Source organism: Miniopterus natalensis, chromosome 8, assembly GCF_054644295.1.
Source record: "Miniopterus natalensis isolate mMinNat1 chromosome 8, mMinNat1.hap1, whole genome shotgun sequence".
NCBI classification, from domain to species: Eukaryota; Metazoa; Chordata; class Mammalia; order Chiroptera; family Miniopteridae; genus Miniopterus; species Miniopterus natalensis.
Window position 1 is genome coordinate 68,227,811 of NC_142088.1, and position 15,843 is coordinate 68,243,653.

Genomic DNA, 15,843 nt, shown 5'->3' on the forward strand with positions numbered 1-15,843 from the left:
TATCAAGAAAGAAAAATTAGTGCAGGGAAGAGATACTATAGGAAGTTTCAATTTTTTGTTTTTAAAATTTTTAACTTTATTCTGAAATAATTTAAGACTTACAGAAAGTCATAAGAATAGTGCAGTATGTACTTGATCCATATGTTCTTGACCCAGAATCACCTATTGTTAACATTTTGTCATAGTTACTTTAGACTTCTTTCTTTCAGAAATACATAATGCTTCATGAATTTGCATGCCATCCTTGTGTAGCGATCATGCTAATTTCTTCTGTATCATTCCAATTTCAGTATATGTGCTGCTGAAGCAACCACGAAAGTTGCAATTTTAAGCAAGGTGGTCAAGTAAAGTTTTCATTGAGAAATTGACATTTCAGAATAGACTCTTTTTAAAAATATTTTTTTATTGAGTTTTAGAGAGAGAAGAAGGAAGAGAGAAGAAGAGAGAGAGAAAAACATCCATGCAAGAGCAGAACATGGATTGGCTGCTTCCTGCATGCCCCCTACCAGGGATCGAGCCTGCAACCCAGGCATTTGCCCTGCCCTGGAATTGAATAGGCAACCTTTTGGTGCACAGGAGGACGCCCAATCTACTGAGCCACACCAGCCATGGTCAGAAGAGACTTCTTAAAAGAAGTCTTAAAAGAAGTAGGGGACGTAGGGGAGGTAGACATGCAGATATCTGGGGGAAGAGTGGTATAGGCAGATGGACCACCTAGTGTAGAATCCAAAGCAGGAACATGTAAGGACGTCAGTGTGACAGGAAAAAAGTAAGGTGGAGAGGCAACAGGAGTGGAAGGGGACAGATTGTGGAAGGACTTATAAACCATTAATTAATTAAGTTTTTATCGGAGTCAAATTGGGAGCCACTGAAGTGTTTTGAGAAGTGATATGATCAGCCTTTCTTTTTATCTCACTGACTGCTGTATTGGGAGAATGGGGGGAATGAAGAGGAAGCTGGGATATCAGATTTTTGAAGGAATTCAGATCAGGTGAGGAGATTTGGAGGTGGTAGGAAATGGTGGGATTCTGGGTATATTCTGAATGTAGATCCAACATGAGTTGTTGATGGATTGGATATGCAGTCAGAGACAAAGAAAGGAGCCAAAGGAGTGCCTGGAAGAGTGAGATGGGGAAGACCATGGATGGAATAGGGTTTGAGAGAAAGATCTAAAGTTCACTTTTGGCCATGTTAACTGTGTGATGCCCATTAGATTGCTGGGTAGAGATATTTGGTTAGCTATATGAATCTGAAATTCAAGAGAGGTCTTATCTCCATATATAAATATAAGATTCATTGCCATAGAGGTAATATTTGAAGCGATGAGACTGATCTCTAAAGGATAGAGCAAAGGACACTAAGAACTGATTCCTGGTATACTGTAACTTAAGAGGGCAAGGAGATGAGGAAGAACCAGGAAAAGTTTAGTCTAAGAAGGAACACTGTGTAGGATAAACACCGTGAGGATGTTGTGTTCTAGAATGCAAGTGATTAGTGAGGAGGGAATGATTTACTGATAGGTTCAGTAAGATGAAGATTGAGAATTCTTTCCTATACTCCTTTTACTTCCAATTCAGGACTTTCACATATACTCTCGTCTGGTTATGGTCTATATATTCTTCAGGTTTCAGCTTTGATATATGTGTATCTCTTAGGAAGCTTTCCAAGCCCCCAAATTAGAAAACAGTACCTCTTCTATACTTCCTTAACCCACTGCTACTTCCCCTATAGTATTTCTTCAAAACCACATCTAGTTATATATCCAGAGCTTCGTACAATGTCTGCTCTGTGTAAATACCTAAATATATTTTTGTTGAATGCATGAAAGAATGAAATTCAGGGATGAAATTTATTAGATGATTATTTTTTAACTAATTCTTTGTAGGGCAAATATTTTGGCAATTTAAAATAGACATTTTTACTGGGATTTAGCCCTGAAGCAGAGCTGGAACATTCTTATGTTGAAATGGGAGCAAAGATCCAGATGTGTGTGTTACCTCTGCACTAGCTACATGATCTTGGAGTTTTATCTTTTGGTCCTCATTACAGTGGTACCTGGGTTTTTGAATGTAATCCATTCCCAAAGACCGTTGGAGTTCTGAAAAGTTCAAAAACCGAGGGATCCACAGCCGACAGCTAGGCTTCAGGATCTTGCACTCAGCGGAAGCCACGTGGCATGTTCGACTTCGGAGGCGTGTTTGAAAACCAAAGCATTTACTTCTGGGTTTACAGGGTTCATAAAACAAAATGTTCATCAGCGGAGACGTTCGAAAACCTAGGTACCACTGTAGTACAATATCACAACCCAGATATCAACATGATCAATACAGAGAACATTTCCATCTTACAGGGATCCCTCATGTTACATTTTTATAGCCACAACCACTTCTTTAACCCCTGGCAACTACTAATCTGTTCTCCATTTCTATAATTTTGTCATTTCAAGAATGTTATATGAATGGAATCAAATAATATGTAACCTTTTGTGACTGGCTTTTTTCACGCACCATAATGCTTTGGAGATTCGCCCACATTGTTGTGTGTATTAATTGCACTTATTTATTGCTGGGTAGTATTGCATGATAGGGATGTACTTACACTTCGTTTAACCATTCACTCATTGGGGGATTTCTGGGTTGTTTCCAGTTTTGGGTTATTATGAATAAAACTACTGTACTATAAACATTCCTGTATATGTTTTTGTGTAGATATAAGTTTTCATTTCTTTAGGATAAATGTCCTGGAGAATAATTGCTGGACCATATGGTAATTGCATGGGTAGTTATTTAAGAAGTTGTCAGTTTTTCCAGCTGACTGTATGTCTATTTCATCTTACTGGAAGCATACATCAAGCCAGGATTTATTTGTTTGGTTTTTGTGTTTTAAATCTTTGGGTGAAGCTTTACTTCTTTTTAGGCTCTGTAGTCATACAAATTTGCATTTGAATGTGGTTTTCTCACGCACTGTATCATAGTTTCCTCCTGAGTGATCAATAATACAGTACTTGTTTCGTAGGGTTCTTTGGAGGATTAAATGAGATAGTATACGTTGAACTTGTTGGCACATAATAGACACTATTATATGTTAGGCACTCCAGAAATACCAGTTCTTTTCCTACCTTCAGAACTAATAACTGGGCTTCCTTTTGCTGGTGTTCATGTTGTTTCAGTGGCATGTAACTTCATCTCAGAAGTTTGTTTATGTTATAATCAGTTCCAGTCTTCAATCATCAACCTTACTAAATTGGCTTATAAATCTACTAGTTTTCTGTAGATTGTTGTTATTCTGTGTATATAATCCTGTTATGTCATCTGTTAATTGAAATATTTTTTTCTTTCTCCTTTTCCTTTTGGCTTATTCAACTGATCTGAGTCCACTTTTAAATAAAACATGAGGTAATAGACATATTTGTGTCCTGTCTGATCTTGCAGGGAAAGCTTTCAACATTTTACCTTAAGTATGATGATTGCTGGGGGAGTTTTGGTAAAAAATTTTCATCATATGAAGGAAGTTCTTTCCTATTTTTCCTATGTCAGGGAGCTTTTGCTCTGAATAGATTTTGAATTTTATCATATGCTAACACTCCCCCCATTGCAATGACCATACACATTTTTTTCTTTACTTTGTTATTGTTGAGAATTACACCTATTGAGTTTTTTCACACTATATTTCTTAACAGCTTAATTAAGATCTAATTCACATACCATAGAATTCACTTGTTTTACAATTCTGTGGGGTTGATACATTCAGAGAGTTGTGAGACCATTGTCATGATAGAATTTTAGAACATTTTCCATCACTCTACAAAGAAACCCAGTACTCATTAGCAGTTGCTCTCTATTCTCCGCTGCCCCGCTCTCTTCCATCCCTCCATTCCAACCCCAGCCCCAGACATCCACTCATTTATTTTCAGTCTACAGATTTGTCTAGTCTGGACCTTTCATATAAATGAAATCACTCATTATGTGATTCTTTGTGACTGGCTTCAGTCACTAAGCATAATATTTTCAAGGTTCATTTATGTTGTAGCATGTATCAGTATTTCATTCTTTTTTATTGTCAGTAACTCTGTTGTATGGATATACTATATTGTCTTTATCAGTTGATGGACATCTGGATTGTTTTCACTTTTTAACTGTTATGAATAGTGCTGCTATCAAAATTCACATGCAAGTTTTTGTATGGATGTATGTTTTTATTTCTCTTGGGTGTATGCCTAGGAGTAGAATTTCCAGATCTTATGGTAATTATATTTAACATTTTGATGAACTGCCAGACTATTTTCCACAGTGACTACACTTTTCTAAATTTCCACAAGCAGTGTTTGAAAGTTCTAATTTTTCAACGCTTTTGTCAACACTTGTTATTAGGTTTTTTATTTTAGCCAACCTAATGGGTATGCAGTAGTATCTGTGCTTTTGATTTGCATGTCCTAATCACTAGTGATATTGAGCATCTTACCATGTGCTTATTGGCTATATCTTATTTGGAGAAATGTCTATTCAGATCTTTTGCCCATTTAAAAACTGGGTTGTCTTTTTATTATTAAGTTGTAATTGCTCTTTATATATTATTGATGCCCTTGTCAGATATCATTTGCAAATATTTTCTTCCCTTCTATAGGTTGCCTTCACTTTCTTATTGCAGTACTAAAGTTTTTAATTTTATTGAAGTCCAATTTATAGATTTTCTTTTATTGTTTTAATTTTTGGCATTATATTTGAGAAACTGTTGCATAACCAAGGGTCACGAAGATATACTCTATGCTTTCTTTTCAAAGTTTTATAGTTTTAGCATTTATATTTTAGTTTTTGATCCATTTTGAGTTAATTTTTATATATGGTGTGTTAGGGGTCAAACTTTGTTCTTTTAGAGGTAGATATCTAGTTGTGCCAGCACTACTTCTTGAAAAGATTATTCTTTTCCTATTGAATTGTATTGGCACCCTGGTCATAGATCAACTGACTGTAAATGTAAGGGTTTATTTCTGGACTCTCAAGTCCATTAATCTATGTATCCATCATTATGCTAGTACTACACTGTCTTTATTATGTAGCTTTGTAGTAAGTTTTATAACCAGGGAGTATAAGTTCTACAACTTTGTTCTGTTTTTTTTCTATTTCAAGATTGTTTTTGCTACTTTGGGTCCCTTGCTTTTTCACATGAATTTTAGGATCAACTTGAGCTTTTTTTTTTTTTTTAATTTTTATAAGAGTTTACTTGAGCCAAACTGGCAGCATATCCTGGGGAGCAAGATCTCAGATCCTCTTGATTGAGCTTTGAAAGTTGAATCAGCCTAGCATTCCTAAAATAAGCCCATTTAGTCTTGATATCTGAGTCTTTTAATTTATTGCTGTATTTGATTTGCTAATATTTTGCTTACCTATGAATATAAGAAAATGGCTTATCTATTTTTTTCTTGTATTGTGCTTGTCAGATTGAAACTAGACAGTGAGTGGGTCTGGGCTCTCTGTCACTATTTGAGCCAATTAAGCAGAGACGGGGTTGAATGCTATATGAGCGTTTATTCCAATAATGCTGGCAGTATGGGAGAGCAGCAGATCATCCACAAAACTCTGCTCTATCCCCACACTCCTGACCCCATAAGTCAGCTGCTTATATTGGGTAGAAGGACAAAGATTACATGGGAAAGTAGGAATTACAGGCATGGGGAAGTCAGCAAGGTATAATGGTTACAGGCTACAAGCAATGCCGGCTGGGAATCACAAAGGGTGGGTGCCTCCCAGACTCCATTGTTTCAGCAACAAGGTTGCCAATCTTTCCATGATGATAGGCAGTTCTTAGAAAAGGAGAATGGACCACATTTCAAGGTTAACTCCCATGTTCCAGGGTGTACAATTCTCAGCCAGGTTAGAATGTGCTTTCTCCAATCAGAACAGAATAATCATGGCTAATAAAGCATTATTAATATTTCTTATAACTATAGCTAGTTCCCACTATTCTATTTCTGCCCATAACAAGTTCAAGTTTAACCTGGCTTCATAGAATGAGCTTGAAAAAAACATTTCTATCCTTGTACCAAATGGCTCAAGTTTGTTTGTTGTGTTCTTCAAATCTTCCACATCCTCATAGATTTTTAATCTGCTTGTATAATCAATTACTGAGAAGAATCTATTAAAATATACCACTATAGTTATAGATTTGGCTATTTCCTTTTTTTTCTGTTTCGTTTTCCTTATAGTTTTATTTACTTTGAGGCTGTTTATCTTTCTAATAAGTTAAACCTTTTATCATTATAATATACCCTTCTTTACTTATTTTTTATTGATTTTAGAGAGAGAGGAAGTGGGGGAGAAAGAAGAAGGGGGCCAGAGAGAGAGAGAGAGAGAGAGAGAGAGACATTGATTTGTTGTTCCACTTATTTATGCATTCATTGGTTTATTCTTGGATGTGCCCTGACCAGGGACTGAATCCTCAATCTTGGTGTATTGGGACGAAGCTCTAACCAGCTGAGCTATCCAGCCAGGGACTTTATTTCTTATCATGTTTTTAGCCTTCAATGTATGTTATATGATGTTAATAAAGCTCTATTGAGCTATATTTTGGTATGCATAGTATGTCATTTTCTATTCTTTTACATTCATTGTTTACAAATCTTATTTAAAAATCTATGTATTTTAAAGCAACATATAGATAATTTTTAAATTCAGTATGATAATCTTTTTCTCTTAATTGGCATTTTTAGTCCATTTATATTTACTGTCTCTTCTAGTTCACTAATTCTCTTTTAGTCTATATCTATTCTGTTGTAAATCCCATCCAAAAAATTCTTTTTTTTTTTTTTTAATATATCTTTATTGATTTCAGAGAGAGGAAAGGAGAGGGAGAGAGAGATAGAAACATCAATGATAAGAAAGTCATTGATTGGCTGCCTCCTGCACACCCCTGACTGGGGGATAGAGCCCGCAACCCCGGCATGTGCTCTGACTGGGAATCGAACCCCAATCACCTGGACCCTAGGTCAATGCTCAACCGCTGAGCCATGCCCGGCCGGGCCAAAAAATTCTTAATTAAAAAAAATAAAATTAACAACATTATCTCCTTAAAGTATATAATTTCCTTGACCAGCCATTTGCTTATTATTCCCAAAATAAATCTCTTGGTAGTATATTTTAACAATATCTGATTCTTTTCAACACAGTTCTATTATTTACTTAAGAATGTATCAGTAAAATCCAATTGAATTTACGTTATTCCCAATTGCTTACAGAAATACCATCTTGATCTTAAAGATTGATTGAAAATTAAAACTTTCCTTCATTGTATTCTTAAGTGTTGCTTATTAAGAGAATTGCTTAGAAAATGAGTTCTGCTTGATTCTGCTTTCACTAAATTTTTCTAGCCATAGTTATGTTGGTAATTTTAATAATATGGTATTAAAAGTTACATATTACTGGTTTCATCTTTTGGGGGGTGTGTGTGTAAAGGCACCAACCAAGAAGATGGGAGAACTAATTCTCAAAACAATTTCAAGAGTGTATAAAAATCAGGTGTCTTTTATTTTCAAGGGAAGAGAGGAGGGGCTAGGCAAGGAGTGGGTACTGCCTTGCACAGGTTGGCATGAAAGGGATGGAGCAAGAGCTCAAAATTTCTAAATGCTTTTTTGTTCCTGGTTGAACCAAACCGATCCTAGACCAGTTCTGGTAATTTCTTTGTGCCTATTTTCCCACCTTTTCACTGACAAAGGGGCAACTCAAGCCTCACTTAGAATACCTTCAGTTAATTAGCATGTCTATAGCATGAGCTATTAGCCTGAAGGCCACCAGAGAGAGGCTACATTTCACTGTTACAATCTCTCCCTTTTCTGTTGATCCCTCCATTTTGAGGGATATAGGACAACTGGGTTCAGGTTCAATCAAGAGGGAGGACTCCCTTGTTAGATGGAGTCAGGTTTGTCTGCCCATTGTGACCCTCTTATGTGGCTCATATAACCTCACACATCTACCTCTTCCACGATAGTCCCTGAGCCTTAGAGGAGGCATTCTGAGTGTTCAGTTTACAAGCAGAGACCACAGCATTGGTAGAAGAAGCAGTAGGCCAGGATACCTGAACCCTAAGTAATGATTAGAGCAAACCATAAACCAGTCTGAGTCTGTGAGCTGGTTCCATCTTAGTATCCCACCACCCTACTGAAAGTAAACTATTATGTATACATTGAATGAAATCTTTTTGCTAAATCTCTGAATTAAATCCGCTACAGTTTTCATGATTAGAGAGACATGGACATTTATTATAACTGTTAGTTTCTTGATAATTTAGAGTCTTCTGTTGTTAATGTAATAACAGTTGGTTACAACTGACCTGTTACATCCAATGAACCTATATGACTGAACTAACTACATGAGATATTTTTTATTATAACATACTTTTTAGACTTTAGAAAGATAGCATAAATGGTAAAAGGCTTTTAAAAATTACTTTATTTTATTTTGAGTATTAACTAAAACATTCTATTAATTAGATTGTACCGCTACATATTTGTCAGTACCTATATGAATCATCAGTGAACCAGCCACACCATAATTTTAGTTCAGTTAAAAATTTTCTTTTTTTAAAAAATATATCTTTATTGATTTCAGAGAGAGGAAGGGAGAGGGAGAGAGAGAGACAGAAACATCAATGATGAGAGTCACTGATCGAGCCCACAACCCCAATCGCCTGGATCCTAGGTTGATGCTCAACCGCTGAGCCACGCCCGGCCGGGCAGAATTTTCTAAACATTTTCATACAATTTTAGACTTCTTTAATCTTCATATTTCAATTCTTATTTTTCTTTGATTTGTGACTCTATTAAAACTTTTTTTTATTAAAGTGGCTTTAGTTTCATTGTTTGTTTTTATAAATATAGTCCCTGCTTCAGTCCTCATACAATAAATCACGTAAATTGTAATGTGACCTCAGTTTAGCAGATTTCTTGGAGTGTTTGTTAAAATTTTTTACATTGTAAAAAAAAAGCAAAGATAATAGACAATAAAATGTTTGTTTGTTTTTTATATTTCTCTTAGCTTCTTGCCAGTTTTTCATGCTAAAGCCTGATACCTCTTATATCTTTGACCCTGAGAAGTGCTTCTTAACCCCTGTTACTTCTGGAAAGTAGACATGGCTCTTTCTGCTGTTGCTACTCTTGCCAGACTAGGTTTCACTCAATCCCTACTCCTTACAGTTTTGACTTTCTAGATTAAACTCAAGAATGGATATATCTAATTAGCAAACCCAACAGCTGTAAAGCAGGCTGGGAATGCAAGAATCTGATATTTCCAGCTTCTTTATTGAGAGGTGATGTCTGATTCCCATTCAGACTTCTAATATGAGGAAATTCCTGAATATAGCAGGGTTCCCAGATGTTGAGTGGCCTCATTATTATCCCATGGCTACTCCCAAATAACACATATCTAGTCTTGTTCACTCCCTAGAGTTCCAGACATATATATTTCCAAGCCTGTTAGACATTTCCATTTCATATTTTATAGCCTTCTCTAACTTTATATATTTCTAAAACATCTAGTAATTTTTGTTCTCCCGAATCCATTTCTTCCGTAGTCTTTAATATCTCAGTAACTTGCATTATCTCCATTGCTCTAAATGTGCATCTTGATTTCACATTTCCCTCATTCTGCACATGTACTCCATCAGCAAGTCCCATTTGCTTTACCTCTGATATGTTTCTCCAGCCTCACCAGTTCCACTGCCAAAGATGATTCTTGCCTTTTCTGTTGCAGCCTGATAAGGTTTCTTGCTTTTATGCTTTCTCCCTTTTTGAACTATTCTCTATTTTTTACTCAGAGTTTTGTTTTTGTTGTTGAGATGGTACTAGAGATACCTGCTCATTGGTGTTTATGAGGACCTTATCACACAGTTTTAAGTCAGAAATCATTTGTGAATCCGGTTGTCTACTTGAAGCAGGGGTGCTTTGTGGACTTGGTGTGTCCTATGTTTATCTCCTGCCTTTCTATTGATAGCTTTGCCCTCCGCTGGTAGTTTTTAAAATTAAGTCAGATTTTGCCACTCTACTGCTTAAAATTCACCAATAAGTGCTGTCCAATATAACTTTCAATGTAGATAGAAATGTTTTATATCTGCCTTGTTCAATATGATAGCCACTAGCCATATGTGGACATTGAGCACTTGAAACATGGTTGATGCAACCAAAGAGCTAAATTTTTAATTTTAAATAAATTTAAAAAGTTACATCTAGCCAATAGTGTATTGAACAGCACAACTCCATTGTTATTCCTTCATTCTTAAAATAGAATCCAAAGTCCTTCTCAAGGCCTTCTATGATTTGACTCTTATCTCAATAGCTTCATCTCATACCATTCTTTCTCTTGGTTCAGCCACATTGGCTTCCTTTCTGTTGCTAGAAAACACCAAGCCCTTTCTCAACTCAGGGCCTTTTCTGATGCTGTCTGCCTGAAGCGCTCTTCTTAATTTTGAACCTGGTTGTCTCTTTCTCATCTTTCAGACTGTAGACCAAGCATGATCTAAGAGAGGCTTTTCCTGGGCAGCCAACCTAAAGTGGCCATTACTCTCTTAAGTTTCTTCATGACTTTTGTACTATCCTGTAATTAATCATCTTGTTTATTTATTTTTTATTTTTATTCTCCCCTTAAGAATGCAAGCTCTGTGAGGGCGTAGCCCTTGCTTCTCTAGATTGTGACATGTAGTACCTATTCTTAATTAATAAATGTTGAATTCTGAAAATTCTTAGACATCAGACACGGGGGTTGATTACTTTTTTGAGGGGGAGGGGAACTAAAGTTTATAAGTCTACAAGTAATTGAGAAAAAAGCAAATTTATTTTAAAGATGGAATGAGATTATATATAAACAGATAAATATGTCCAATCTAAATACAAAGTATTATCATTAGAGGAGCTTTATAGTTTATAGTGACTTTTTCTTGCAGAGGTCTAAGAATTTATAAATATGAAATTTTTATGTGGTAGGAAATTAAAGTTATATCTGTGGGAACCCAGTGGTGAAGAAGGTGCTTATCAGGCAGAGTTTACACTGTGGATTCAACAGATTTAAAACAATTAATTTTAATATTTAAAACTCAGTCTTATTTAATAATAATGTTGACTTAATTTAATTATTATAAATTTTGAGTTAATGTCTTTGTATTTTATAATTTTTTCAATGCCATTTTATCTCATTCTTAGAAAATATGGTATGATATAAAAATATACATCTATAAATTATGAAAGAATTCATCTTTCTATAGCAAATTTATCCTTTATTTTAAAAATTATTCAGTTGGTAAAAATGTAGTTGATTTATAACTTTTCAGTAATATATTTATTGCTTAAAAAGGGCTATGGCTATATTATGGCTCAATTAGAAATAATGAAATAGAGGATGCTGTGTTTTTAGAGAGTGAATTAAGTAATTGCTTTTGAACTTAGTGCTTTGAATTTCTTAAAAGCTTATTCTGGGAACATGATTTAGTTATCTATGTAGATAGTTTATCAAGTATGTTAATATTATTATTTATGTTTAACTCTGATACATTTAGTAATATCTATTTCCCCAACCCCTTCCCTTTTGTGATTTCTTTGATTTTAGGATCATCATGTCCAAAGTTCATAACATAAAAAAGCCTCTTACATCTCAGATTTCTCGTCTGACAAGTGAATCTTACGTACAAATGGATTTTTTGCCTGACAAACTAAGAGCAAAGCTGCTTCCTTTTCAGAAAGAGGGCATCACTTTTGCCCTTAGAAGAAATGGCAGGTAAGGTACATTTTTTGAGACATGCTAAAAATGTAAAATTCTTGGCCAGTGTATAAAAAACAAAGCTCTGCGCAAAGCTCTGTGTGTGTGTGTACATAATCTTCTGTTAATTTTTTTTTACTGGATCATGAAATAATAATTTCAAGATATATCTTATTTTGCCTTCATTCGTGAATGATATTTTGGTTGGCATACAGCTCTACTTTGATAACTATTTTTTTTCTTAACACTGAAAGTTGTAGTTTGCTGTCTTTTGGTTTCCACAGTTGCCATTAAAATTGTGCTCTCCAGTCTCAAAATATTCTCCAGGCGACTTATTAATTACAAAGAGAAAAATGACAAAATGGGCAGTGTTAGTATCACCAGTAGTCGGACACCTACAGGCATAATGTGGTGCGCGGGAGGTGTACAGCATTCCTTAGTGGTGTTCTTCCAGGAAATACTTGACCTGAGAATCATAAGGAAGCAGTCAGACCAGTTCAGAATGTGGGACATTTTTCCAGGACAACTAATCTGAACTCTTCAAATGATTCAGTGTCATGAAAAACCTATGGAAGTGGTGAGAATGTTCTAAATGGAGAGAAAACTAAGAGCTAGAATATGTGAAAGTAATGTGTGAACTTTGGTTGGGTCCTGGATAAGTACAAAGATAAGCTTTAGAGGACATTTTTGGGATAACTGGGAAAATTTCATATGGACTCTATTAAATAGAGTGATGTTATTGAATTAATATTCATTATCTTAGATGAGGTAATGGTGTTGTAGTTGAATAGAAGAATCTTCTTATTCCTGGGATGATAAAGATTTATGGGGTGAAGAATCCTGTTATCTGCAGTCTACTTTCTACATTTTCCCAAAAAGAAAGGATATGTGTTTATTTTGAAAAACTTTGAGTGGGTTAGCCAAAATGTTAACACAGTGAATCTGGTGCATGGTGTAAGTGTGTTCACTGTATTATTCTTTGTGGCTTTTCTGAGAGTTTGAAAAATTTCCCAAACAAAACAAAAAACCCCCATAAAGGAATCAGTCTAATTTTCATTCCTTTGTAGATCATTTGTCTTTTATCTTTATATGATTTAAAGATTTTCTGTTTGTCTAAAGGAATCAGTCAATTTTCATTCCTTTGTAGATATCTTTCATCTGTATATGATTTTAAGATTTTCTCGTGGTCTAACTGAATCAGTCTAATTTTCATTCCTTTGTAGATCATCTGTCTTTTATCTGTATCTGATTTTAATATTTTCTCTTTGTCTTTGGAGTTCTGCAGTTTCACTGTAATTTACTCAGTTGTTGTTTTTTAATCTTGCCTGGGATTATTGTGCATTTTTTTAATATGGGATTTGTATCATGTTAATTCCGGAAAATTCTTAGCTATTACCTCTTCAGATATTGATTCTTTCCCATTCTCTTTGTTATGATCTTCAATTTCTCTTAGACTTATACTTGATTATATTTTCTATAGTTTTATTAATATTTTTAATAGTTTCTGTGTCTGTGCTACATTGTGTCTGTTTTTAAAGATCTCCCTTATAGTTCATGATTCAGTTGTTCTAATCTGCTGTTTAACTCACCTACTCAGCTTGTAAAAAACTGAGAAAAGTATGCAGATTATAAGTGTACAGCTTGAAGAATTTTCACAGTGTAGCCATCACTAAGATAAAGAAAGAGAATTACATTACCAGCATCCCAGAAATTTTCTTCTTGCCCCCTCCCAATTACTGCTACCTCCCTCCTCTCCAGAGGTCACCACTATCCTGACCTCTAACACTACAAATTACTATTATATAGTTATATCATTGTAATCATCCATATATATACTTTTTTGTGTTTGACTTCTTTCACTCAACATCATTTTGAGATTCTTTCATATTGTTGCATGTATTTGTACTTGGTTTATCCTCACTGCCATATAAAATTCCATTGTGTAAATGTACCATGATTTGTTTATTGATTCTACTGTTGATGAGCATTTGGGTTGTTTCTAGTTTGGAGCCTGTAGAAAATCAATGCTATGAACATTCTTGTACAAATCTTTTGGTAAATATAGATAATTTCTCTTATGTATATACCAAGAAGAGAAATTGTTGGGTCATAAAGTGTGCATATATTGCACTAAGTAGCTACTGCCTATATTAGTTTGCCAGGTCTTTCTTAATATAGTACCACAAGTAGGTGGCTTAAACAACAGAAATTTATTGTCTCACAGTTCTAGGGGCCAGAAGTTGGCTCTTTGCATTGTCTGTAAATTATAGAAATCATTTATCAATTTTCACCAAAAAAGGTTGCTGGGATTGTGCCTAGAATTGTTTTGCACCTACCTATAGATCAGTTTGGGGAGAAATTATATATTTATAATATAGAGTATTTTAATCCATGAATGTGAATTCTTCCATTTATTTAATTGCTCTCCATTTATTTTTATCGCAGTCATCCTTTTATTTCACTTAAATGAGGTTTTATAGTTTTTAGTGTATAGGTCTAGGTATTTGATATTTTTGATGCTCTTACAATTTGTCTTCCTCCCTCTGGCTTTTTTTATTTTTTTTTTTAGCTTTTCTCAGTTTGGCCACCCAAAAGTCTTATTATAATATGCCTAGGTGTAATTTTTGCATTTATAACTTAATCTGTGGGTAGATATCATTAATTAGTTTTGGAAAATTCTTAGTTGCTGTCTCTTCAAATATTATTTTGCCCCATTTTTTCTGCTCCTTAATCTCCAGCTATAACTGTATTAGACCTTTTCTTGGTATATCAATATTTATCTTCTTTTTCATATTTTCTTAATTTTAAAAATTTCTGTAGTTCAGTTGGATATTTTTTGTTTACCTGTATACTCATTTACCAATCCTATCATTTGCTGTTAAATACATCTATTGAATTTTCTTAAGGAAGAGACCACCACTCAAAATACCTAAAACCAAAATCCGATCAATATGTTTGAAACAAAGAAGCTGAATTTATTACTTGCTAAGCAAGAGAGAACTGGATTTGTTAGACACAGACTCCTTAAACAAAGCAGAGTTGGTATTGTATCAAGCATTGGGGAAGTCTGGAGACTTATAAAGCTTGAGTGTTTAAAGATTTGCTGAATGTCACAGTATAGTTTAGGGATTAGCTGACTAATGTCAAAGAACAGTCAGTCCTTCCCTTTCTTGTAATTGGAGAATAGGAACATTTTATTTTCTGTTCTTGATGTCAGATAGTGTATTTTTACGTCCTAGAATATCCAGTTCCTATTTGCCTGGTTATGCTGATAGTATCTTGTTTCTCGCCATGTTTTAGTTCTATCTCTTATCTGTGTAAATATTTACAACATACTTATTTTACATGTCTTAAATCCTTTGGAAGCTAATTTTGCTTTTTGTTGTTGATGATGATGGTTCATTTCCCAATGTATTTTCTAATTTTTAAAAATTTTGTTTTAACAATTAGGCAATCTTAATCTCTGGGAATCTTGAGGAGACGTAAAGAGTGGGTAAATTCTTTTAGGGAGGATTTGCAAAATTAAGGTCCTAGTTTAGGGTTTCCCAGGTCACATAGGCAGTTTAAAATCAAAACCTCAAATTCATTTTCAGGTAGGCTTATGATTATGAATTGTGATTATTAATTTTCACCTCATGCTAAACTTCAAATTTCCTTATTGGCTTTAAAAAAAATTAGGTATAATTAAATTTAATGAAATGCAAAGATTTTAGGTGTCCAGTTCAGTGGATTCTGATATACGTATACATCTGTATTTTCAAACACCACAGTCAAGATGTTGTACACTTTCATTACCCAGAATAGGCCTCTTTCTAATCAACCCTATCCCCTGAATTAGGCAACCATTGATCTGACGTCTTTCACCGGAATGTAGTTTTTTATAGTTACTTCATGCTCTCTTTATTCTTTTAAGTTTTTATTTAGAAATAATTTAGAAAAAGTTATTTTTTAAAAGTATGGCAGTAACTATCAAATTCAGGAAATTTAACTTCTATACAGTAATTTACATATATGTTGTCAGTTGTACCAATAATCTTTTTCCATTGTCACTCCTTTCCATTTTCACTTTTTTGTAGCATTCTTAGGCTCAAATTTTCTCTAGGAGTCT

The 15,843-nt window shown here is 34.5% G+C and overlaps 1 protein-coding gene and 1 non-coding gene across 6 annotated transcripts in view; one reads left to right on the plus strand and one right to left on the minus strand.

Annotated features, from left to right (window-relative positions):
- Nucleotides 1–15,843, plus strand: part of ZRANB3 (zinc finger RANBP2-type containing 3) — a 186,670-nt gene that overhangs the window by 10,620 nt on the left and 160,207 nt on the right. For 4 of the 5 annotated variants that reach the window (XM_087819883.1, XM_087819882.1, XM_087819885.1 and 1 more), the window contains exon 2: nt 11,586–11,753. In XM_087819883.1, the coding sequence (XP_087676009.1) occupies nt 11,593–11,753 (161 nt within the window). In that variant the 5' untranslated portion in view covers nt 11,586–11,592. Of the gene's footprint in view, nt 1–911; nt 992–11,585; nt 11,754–15,843 lie in introns of those variants that run through there. The other variant, XM_016206256.2, reaches the window with a different exon arrangement.
- Nucleotides 208–314, minus strand: LOC148092636 (U6 spliceosomal RNA). Its single transcript, XR_015714967.1, has one exon. It is a non-coding gene; the product is annotated as a U6 spliceosomal RNA (small nuclear RNA).